A 10,000-nucleotide genomic window follows, 5' to 3' on the forward strand; every position below is an offset into this window, starting at 1 on the left:
TCTTCAATTGCACCCCCCCGCCCACTACTCATGGAAAGCAGGATATCGTTTTACGATCTGTATTCTCATTGTCAGATTATCGTGTTTGCCTCGCAGCAGAACATAATCAGCCTTAGCCAGTCCCAGCGACGTGAATTGAAGTGCTCTTTCGTTTCCTGCAGAATGCTACTCGGACCATTTTACAATAAGGGCACATGAATTAACCATGAATTAACACTAGTTTTTGCACTGATAAGCATTATTATAATGCTAGCATAGCATACCAAGCGAAAAAGCGTTTGGAGATTTGTGATAGCTTTGCGCGCCCGCGTGTGTTTGCGTGTGTGCAGTCCCCCATGTGTGTGTGGCTGATTGTGTGTGCGTGCGCGTGTGTACCTGCAGGTGGGGCCAGGAAGCCTCCAGTGTGGGCTAGGGGGAGGGAGAATTCTCCAAACGAAAGCGATTGAGAGATTTCTGATAGCTTTGCGAGGCCTCGCGAATCTCCAAATGCTTTTTCCCCGCGGCAAAGAACCTCTACGAGTTGTTGTCGTTTGCCCCCCGACAGACGCTCCGGTGGCGGAGCTCCACGACCTGTTCTGCAAGAAGCTGCAGCAGTGCTGCGTGCTCTTCGACTTCCTGGACTGCGTGGCCGACCTGAAGGGCAAGGAGATCAAGAGGGCGGCGCTCAATGAGCTGGTGGAGAGCGGCCACCAGCCGAGGCGTGCTGATCGAACCCCCTCTACCCGGAGGCCCATCAAGATGGTACGGACCGGAGGGGGGGGGAGGGAGGGAGGGAGGGGGGTTTAGAGACAGACCAAGTGACCAGGAGGGAATACTCCGAGGCTAGACTTCTATTTCCCAGTGGCAGCGCTGAGCCACTAACCGTTACACGGCGATGGGATAACAAGTGGAGGGACAAGTGGATGATATTATTTGGTGTACGAAGGAACGGTGAGGCGGCTTGCCAGACAGTCGTTCCTAAAGAACACACCGGAAGCTGGAAAGGTTGAATCCACTCCAGTGGTACTCCTAACACGGGGATGGATGTGGGCTTACTAATGTGGTTCATTGCACTTAAAACTCAGTCACTGTCAGGCGCTTCAACGAAACAGACTGTAAATGAGTCAAATAACCAACTAAAAACTCTCCTGTACAGAGTTCACCTAGACTCTGCATAGCCCCCCATCCCTTCCCACTTATTGTATATTGTATTTAGTACTTAGTTGTGTAGCATCTTATCCTAGCTATCTTGGTTGCATGCGGGGAATGGGTTAACCTAGCGATTGTTAGTGCTTTATACTTATAATATATAATAATATAAACATCATTATTGTACTGATGCAAAAATGTACTTATTGTTAGTCGCTTTGGATAAAAAGCGTCTGCTAAATGCCCTAAATGTAAATGTAATAATTCGTGTTTATTTTTGCATCAACATGATTCTGATGTTTTCCCACAGTTTTTTTTAAAAACACATACATTTAAAGTTTGATTAACTCTGGGCTGTCGTTTCTCCCCTCTCTTGCTCGTCTTTCTGGTTTCACACGTCTCCATCTTTTTATTTCTTCCTCCCCTCGTTCCCCTTGTGTTGTTTGTGTTTTGTTTGACCTTCCGCCCTCCGTTCTGTCATCCCACCTCCTGTTTGTGTCTCCCCCATCTGCCTCCCCGCCCCCCCCCCCCCCCCTTCTCTCCATGGTGTGTGTACCCCACGTTGAAGATCTCTGTAAATATCTTCCGGACTCTTCCGCCCAGTGAGGAACCCCGAGTTCGATCCCGAGGAAGACGAGCCCACACTGGAGGCCTCCTGGCCCCACCTGCAGGTACAGAAACGCACGCACACACACAGGAGCGGGGGGGGGGGGGGTGCACACATGCAAACACACACGGGTCCGCACACATGCACAAGCACACAGGGGCACACAAGGGCGCGCACAAACACGCAAACATACACAAACACATACACGGGCGTTCACATGCGCACACACACACACACTGTCATGTACACACATACAGATAATCACAGACGCATACATGGGCACAAACACACACACACACTCGCACACCAATGCATATGCAGGCACAGATACACACACACACACACACACACAGACACACACATACACACAAGCCACTCAAACGCAGACGCACATACACCCGTATTGTTCAACAAGGATTTGCACTTAAGCTAACCTCTTATTTGTGATTAATGTGTGTGTGTGTGTGTGGTGTGTGTGTGTGTGTGTGCATCAGCTGGTGTATGAGTTCTTCCTCCGCTTCCTGGAGAGCCCAGACTTCCAGCCTTCCATGGCCAAGCGCTACGTGGACCAGAAGTTTGTTCTGCAGGTTCGTAGCCCCGCCCCCTTCTTCCTCTCCCCCCCTTCCCCCTCCCTCCTCCCTTACGTCTGTCTAGTCCCCAGAGGGGACACACTCCAGGAGTGTGTCCAAATGTGATTGGCACCGCCCCTGAGTGTATAAGTCTATTTCTAGGATTTAAGTTAGTCCCGGTTACGGCGATTAGCTTCGCTAAATTGATTAGCGTTGTTTCTTTTGTCAAGCCGGCGCTGTTCGTGGTCCTGAAGTCAGACCAGACTACAGTTAGCAACAACAACCCACCCCTCGTTCTGGTCCTTGTTTTGTCTAACCGTCTTTTTCGTGCAGCAGCCGCGACCCTCCATGGGACCGGAGCTCTCAGCTTGTAGATGTGTCGGAGAAACGCACACAAAGCAGCGACGACGGCTAACAATAACAGCAGCTAACAAACGTCTAACAACGACAGCAGCTACTGAACAGCTAACAATGACAGCGTCTAACAAATGGCTAACAATGACAGCGGCTAACAAACAGCCATCGACGAACGCGGCTAAACAAACGGCTACCAATGACAGCGGCTAACAATGACAGCGGCTAACAAACAGCCATCGACGAACGCGGCTAAACAAACGGCTACCAATGACAGCGGCTAACAATGACAGCGGCTAACAAACAGCCATCGACGAACGCGGCTAAACAAACGGCTACCAATGACAGCGGCTAAAAGATGGCTAACAAAATCGGCTGGCACTGACAGCGGCTGAAAAACGGCTAGCAATGACAACGGCAGGACACAAAAAGGCAACGCCTTGGCCACAACCGTCCTTGCAATGCACGTCTTGCAAGGACGGTTTCGTAATTAGGCGAGGGGTATGGATGAGCTCTTCAACGGAGAGGAGGAGCGGTGATGACACTGGAGGATGAAGAGGCAGCGAGGGGGAGCAGGGGGTAATGCAGCCAGAGATGGATCTGAAGAACCTCCACACCTAGTGCCCCCCCCGCCCTCGGCCTACACCGCCTCAGTGCTCTAAGGCCCCCCCCCCCCCCCCCCCCCCCCCCCCGATGAGAGATCACACAGAGCCACATGGCAGCCCCGCATGAATAAATCAGGGAGTTTTCTTCTCGGAGACGTCAGCCCATGTTTCGCTCCTTGAAGTAGTTTTAAGTGCTCTCCAAAAATATTTAAAGATGCTTCGTGAGGAGTCGTCTTCGTGGATGGGGGGGGGCGATGCTCTAGGAACCTCTAGAGAGGGTCCTTCCAATGCTGCTGAAAGAGAATAGGGTAAGCTGTGTGTGTGTCTCACTCTCTCTCTCAATGTATGTGTGTGTGTGTGTGTGTGTGTGTGTTTGTGTGCGTGTGTGTATGCGTGTGTGTGTGTGTGTGTGTCTCTCCTTCGATGTGTGTGTGTCTTTCTCTCTTTCTCTCGCTCTCTCTGTGGGTATCTCCCTGTGTGTGTGTGTGTGTGTGTGTGTGTGTGTGTGTGTGTGTGTGTGTGTCTCTCCCCTTCTGTGTGTGTGTCTTTCTCTCTCTTTCTCTTTCTGTATCTCTCTCTCTCCGTCTCTCTCTCTCTGTGGGTATCTCCCTGTGTGTGTGTGTGTGTCTGTGTGTGTGTGTGTATATGTGTGTCTCTCCTTCTGTATGTGTGTCTTTCTTTCTCTTTCTGTATCTCTCTCTCTCCGTCTCTCTCTTTCTCTCTCTCTCTCTCTCTGTGGGTATCTCCCTGTGTGTGTGTGTGTGTGTGTGTCTGTGTGTGTGTGTATATGTGTGTCTCTCCTTCTGTGTGTGTGTCTTTCTTTCTCTTTCTGTATCTCTCTCTCTCCGTCTCTCTCCTCTGTCTCTCTCTCTCTCTTTCTCTCTTGTTTCTTCTCTCTCTCTCTCTCTCTGTGGGTATCTCCCTGTGTGTGTGTGTGTGTGTGTGTGTGCGTGTGTGTGTGTGTGTGTGTGTGTGTATGTGTGTCTCTCCTTCTGTGTGTGTGTCTTTCTTTTTCTTTCTGTATCTCTCTCTCCGTCTCTCTCTCTCTCTCTCTCTCTCTCTCTCTCTCTCTCTCTCTCTCTCCTCTCTCTCTCTCTCTCTCTCTCTCTCTCTCTCTCTCTGGGTATCTCCCTGTGTGTGTGTGTGTGTGTGTGTGTGTGTGTGTAGCTCCTGGAGCTCTTTGACAGTGAGGACCCCAGGGAACGGGAGTACCTGAAGACCATCCTCCACCGCGTGTATGGAAAGCTACTGGGCCTCCGCGCCTACATCCGCAAGCAGATCAACAACATCTTCCTCAGGTAACTACCCCCCCCCGCAAGCAGAACACCAACCTCTTCCTCAGGTAACTACCCCCCCGCAAGCAGAACACCAACCTCTTCCTCAGGTAACTACCCCCCCGCAAGCAGAACACCAACCTCTTCCTCAGGTAACTATCCTCCCACAAGCAGAACACCAACCTCTTCCTCAGGTCACTATCCCCCCCCCCCCCAAACACACAGGTTTGCAGGTTTTTTTTTTGTGGGGAAGCTGACACTTTGGTGATGAGTGATTTCTATATAATGGTACAAGCAGACACACACACAGACCCACACCCACACACACCCAGGTATATACACCTGTGACGACGTGACACACGTCGCATAAGGGGGTTGCATAACCATGACAACGGTTTGTCAAGAAGCTGAATCTGTTTTCATATCCTACGTTCGCATTTACCCATTCTGCACGTCTGCCCTTTTTGTTTTAATGGAAGGAATATGATGAGCAAGACGTTCAGACGGTGTTTGAGCGAGTTGTGGTTTGTCCAATGTGCAGCACCAACACGGCTAGGATCAGTGCCTTCTCTGCTGTAGATTTGCTGATAGGTGAGCTGATTGCGTGTGTTTGTGTGTTTTGTGTCCATGGCTAATTAGGTTCATTTATGAAACTGAGCACTTCAATGGAGTCGCCGAGCTGCTGGAAATCCTTGGCAGGTAAGTGTACACACACACACGCACACACACACACACACACACACACGCACACACACACACGCACACACACGCACACACACGCACACACACACACACACACACACACACACACACACACACACACACACACACACACACACACACACACACACACACCCTCGCCTCCACACCTCTGACTGAACAAGGAGAGAGAGAGAGAGAGAGAGACAGAGAGCGAGAGAGAGAGAGAGAGAGAGAGAGAGATAATCAAAGTGTGAAGAGGGGGACAAGTTAGTCATGATGACAGGTGAGACTTAAAGAGAAGAGGGAGAGAGAGATGAGAGTTCAGTGTTCGTAGTGTCTAGCGAGGTATCGAGGCCCCTACCTAGTCGTTGAAGACGTGCATCTGAGAAAGTCGCTGTGAGTTGCTGTGAATAATGCAGGGCCTGCTCATGAAGTATACATACGTCACATATATATTTCATACCATCATATATGTCACGGCCTGCCGACGCAGTTCAGTTTGATCATAGGCACTAGGACAGGAGAACATATACCATAGAGTATAACAGTGTCACTTTTACCCGGTCCAAAAAAGCAGTATCCTTCCCTATCCAAAGTCAAGCCCCGCCCATTCCCTGTTTACCTGCTGAGGTAGGCAGTCAATGTGGGCGGAGTCAGCCAATCAGGGGCCGCATCACTGGCTACACCGCGTGACACAGGCATCCCACGCAACATGAATCACACAATACAAAGCGAGAACAAATGGTATGGCTCAAACATCATATCTCTCCTCCCCGGTGTGAAAAATAAGAGAATGGTTGGTGAGAGAAGTGTAAGACAGAAGAAAACGCTTCTGTCGTCGATGGAAAGCAGGAGCAATGCTCTCACACTTCAACCAATCACAATCATTTGCTTAATACAGCCAGCAAACTTAGAGTGAATGGCAAGAGAGAATGTATAAGATAGAGACGTTGTAGGAGAAAAGGCTACTTCTGTTTTGACTCTTTATCAGTTACAAATAGTATTAATAAAGTTATTTTCCTCTACTGTCATTAGGGTCAAGCTCAAATACTTAAGACGAGGTGGACTACTTACAAAAAGAAGAAATACTATTTCAGTATCTGATCTGTGTGAGCCGGCAGTGGGCCGATGACTCTATTCAATCAGAGCACTGCGTGTGTTCCTTCAAGTCTGTATGTGTTTGATCCTGTGCATCTTGTGTATTCCATACACACCGGGAAACACACGTTACGATTCAGAGGCTGCAGGGCAACAGTCTTGGGGATTGAAGCTAAAACGGGAAAGGGTGAGGGGGGTAGGGGGGAGAGGAGGACAGAGGGAGAGAGAGGGAGAGAGAAATTGGGGGGGGGGGGAGGTGGAGAGAGGTGAGTGTGCTAGCTAAAGGTAAAGATGACTTCAAGGTCAGAGAGAGGACGTGTTGGACCTTTAGAGGAGAAGAGAGAGAGCGAGGGAGAGAGAGAGAGAGAGATAGAGAGTGTGAGTTGAAGTGAGCAAGTGAGTGAGTGAATGAGTGAGTCAGATGTGCTGGAGGAGGAGGTGGAGAGAGAGAGAGGGGGAGAGGAGAGAGATAGGGTTGCATTGATGTTGGTGGTAACAGTGTTATTTATAGGTCCTCCTACACACTAAGTGAGATGAGAGAGAGAGAGGGAGAGAGAGAGAGAGGGAGAGAGAGAGAGAGAGAGAGAGAGACAGAGACAGAGACAGAGACAGATGGGTAGTGAAAGAGTGAAAGGAGTGAGAGAGACTATAGAAAATATATAGATAAATATATGGTAAAAAAGTGGGCTTGAACATCGTGTGATAAACAAAGAAACGAGGGCATACCGATTATTATGTACACTTTAACAATTTAAATTTGAAACGGGAAGTGAGTCAGACTCCTCTTCCTGTGCCCTGCAGTCACAGTCGCATACCAAACCGCCATTAGCTGTCAGCGTACCTTACATTGAGCTGATTGGCCGGCTCTGTCCAATCTGCAAGGGGAGGAGAGGAGAACCCTATCACTAGCCTCTGCTGTCGAGCTAGGTGTTAGCATCACAGCAGGCAGTGTTAGCGGCTCTTTGCAGTGACTCCAGAGAGTGACGCTAAGCTAATTAGACACGCCGCTGCTGTGACGCGCGACTCGGGAGAAACAAAGGATGTATGGAGGCGGGCGGGTGGGGTGAGACGCTGACGAGGAGCCAAAGAAATCTGACAATGAGGGGTGTTTGGTTTTATTTGGGCTGCGTCTTTTTATAGTCGCAATCCATCTGTATGCTGACAAGGGGGCTGCACTGAATACACAGGCAGACCGGCAATACACAGGCAGACCGGCAGATAGGCAGGGAGACAGGCAGGTAGACAGGCAGGTAGACAGGTAAGCAGACAGGCAATTAGGGTAGCAGATAGGCAGGCAGACAGACAGCTATGTACACAGTGCTAACATGATCCTCTCCTCTCTCCTTACCCCTTGCTTCCTTCTTCTCTGTTCCTCTGCTCCTCCTCCTCGTCCTCCTCTCCTTCTCTCTACTCTCTCCCCTCTCCTCCTCCTCCTCCTCCTCCTCCTCCTCCTCTCCTCATCCTCTCCTCCTCCTCCTCCTCCTCCTCCTCCTCCTCCTCCTCTCCCCTCTCCTCCTCCTCCTCCTCCTCCTCCTCCTCCTCCTCCTCTCCAGTATCATCAATGGTTTTGCTCTGCCCCTGAAATCCGAGCACAAGCAGTTCCTGGTCCGTGTTCTCATCCCACTGCACACGGCAAAGTCCCTCTCCATCTTCCACGCACAGGTCAGTATACACTCACATGGGTGCACACAAACAGACACACACACGTTTGCACACTCACACACAGAAGCATGCACACACAGACACACACACTGACACGCGTACGGACAAAAATCCACGCACGCATACACACACGTCGTGTATGCGATTTACACATACACAAGTACACACACACACACACGTTTGCACACACACACACACAAGCACACTCACACAAGCATGCATACACACACACACACACACACACACACACACACACACACACACAAACGCACACACAGACACACTTATGCAGAAACATGGCCGCACACTCACACACATACACACACGCACACACACACAAGCAGGCACACACACAGACACACACACACACAGACACACGTACGCACAATCATGCACGCACTCAAACACACACACAAACACACGCATGCACACACATACCCATACACACACACTGATAAAGGCAACAAACAATTTTACAATATCTTTAAAATCATGAATGGGTTCAGGCGGGATGGCATCACGGCTTTGAAACAGGGCAAAGTGGCCATTTTGAAGCCATTCTACAATAGTAAGTAAACACACAACCATGAATTAAAATAATTACTCCACTCACTGAAAGACGTTGCTTGGCAACTGGACGGTCCAGCATCTGGAGAATGGGACTTTCTACAATGACCTTTTTAGTTTTTTGGGGATTTATTTACATCAAATGAAAGTTCTGAAATCATGAGGGTTTTGTGTAGTGCTGACAATTATTGGAATTTGTTAAATTGTAGACTAATATACAGTTGTTCATGTAAATTAAAAAATAATCTTTATTTTTTTATTAAACATTTCTAAAAGAAAATATTAATACATTTGGCAAATGCCGATTACTTACTGTAATTAAACCTGATGTAATTAATTCTGATGACCTTAAACTGCTTTAAATCAGTTTTCTTTTTTGTGCCGCTAAATCAGCATTTAGCAGCTAATGTCCGGTAGTGCTACTTTGATATTTGTACTCGATTGACGACTAAAATGATGAATCCATTATCTATTCGTGAAAACTGGCCGGCAGTGGAAATAAATGCCAACATGTAAAAAAAACAACGTATCGTTTGTTAGTATTGCTAACATTCAGTGGCCCCTTTTCCCAGAGCTGTATCTAATTCTGGGTCTGCTGCTGTAGGTTCCAGCCAGGGCCCGGGTACTAAACTTGTGAAGATGAGGTCTACTGTCACCTGTTCCTTGGTACATAAAGAAGGGCAGGCCCCACATTAGTGTTACGAGGCACACCTGTCTTAGATACCTTTGTGAAAAGGGTGTGTTATGCTACCCAGGCCTCCACAAACATGGCATTTAATAGCTTAGCCGCTAGCTCTACTCCATGTCTAGCAGGTGGTAGATTTGGGAAGATTCTAGGTGACTTATGTGCATCTCATTTCAAGCTTAGCCGCTTGTAGCGTGATACCACTGCTGGTTTGAACGGATGGAGCTTCAAAAAGCCAGCCTGGGGAAATCTATATTTGACACGCTTAGAATCCAGTTTTGGGATCAAACGGAAACTGGCAGTGTGTCTCACTCACCACTAGAGGGCAGAGTTGAGTTGTATTCTAACACTGCAGAGATGCACGAGAAACCGTGTGTGTGTTGTGTGTCTGTGTGTGTGTATGTGTGTTGTCGGGCCGACTTTAGATGTGTCTAACAATATTTGCTTAGGCAGAGTGTACGTTCCGTCTCTTGTGGGCCTGACATTTCTGTGTGTGTCTGTGTGTGTGCGTCCATGAGTGTGTGTCTGTGTGCACGAGTGTGTCTCCTGGGTCTCCGCGTCACCGTGCCCTACATTTCTCCCCCCCCGCCCACCTGCCCCCCCCCCCCCTTATTCCTCCCATCAGTGCAGCAACGCACATGCATTATTCAAACACTCCACCGCCCACACACACACGCACACACACACACACACACACACAGACACACACACACACACACACACACACACACACAGACACACACACACAC

General features: G+C 49.0%; 1 protein-coding gene across 1 annotated transcript in view; it reads left to right on the top strand.

Annotated features, from left to right (window-relative positions):
* Positions 1-544: 544 nt before the first annotated feature.
* Positions 545-10,000, top strand: part of LOC307091720 (serine/threonine-protein phosphatase 2A 56 kDa regulatory subunit beta isoform-like) — a gene marked incomplete at both ends in the record, with an annotated part of 13,456 nt that continues 4,000 nt past the window's right edge. The window contains 10 exon segments of the mRNA XM_079759370.1: positions 545-683; positions 685-712; positions 714-731; positions 733-741; positions 1,697-1,735; positions 1,737-1,799; positions 2,230-2,322; positions 4,431-4,561; positions 5,177-5,236; positions 7,891-7,999. Of these exon segments, the coding sequence (XP_079615496.1) occupies positions 545-683; positions 685-712; positions 714-731; positions 733-741; positions 1,697-1,735; positions 1,737-1,799; positions 2,230-2,322; positions 4,431-4,561; positions 5,177-5,236; positions 7,891-7,999 (689 nt within the window).

This window comes from Pollachius pollachius (genome assembly GCF_949987615.1).
Source record: "Pollachius pollachius genome assembly, contig: scaffold_499, whole genome shotgun sequence".
NCBI classification, from domain to species: Eukaryota; Metazoa; Chordata; class Actinopteri; order Gadiformes; family Gadidae; genus Pollachius; species Pollachius pollachius.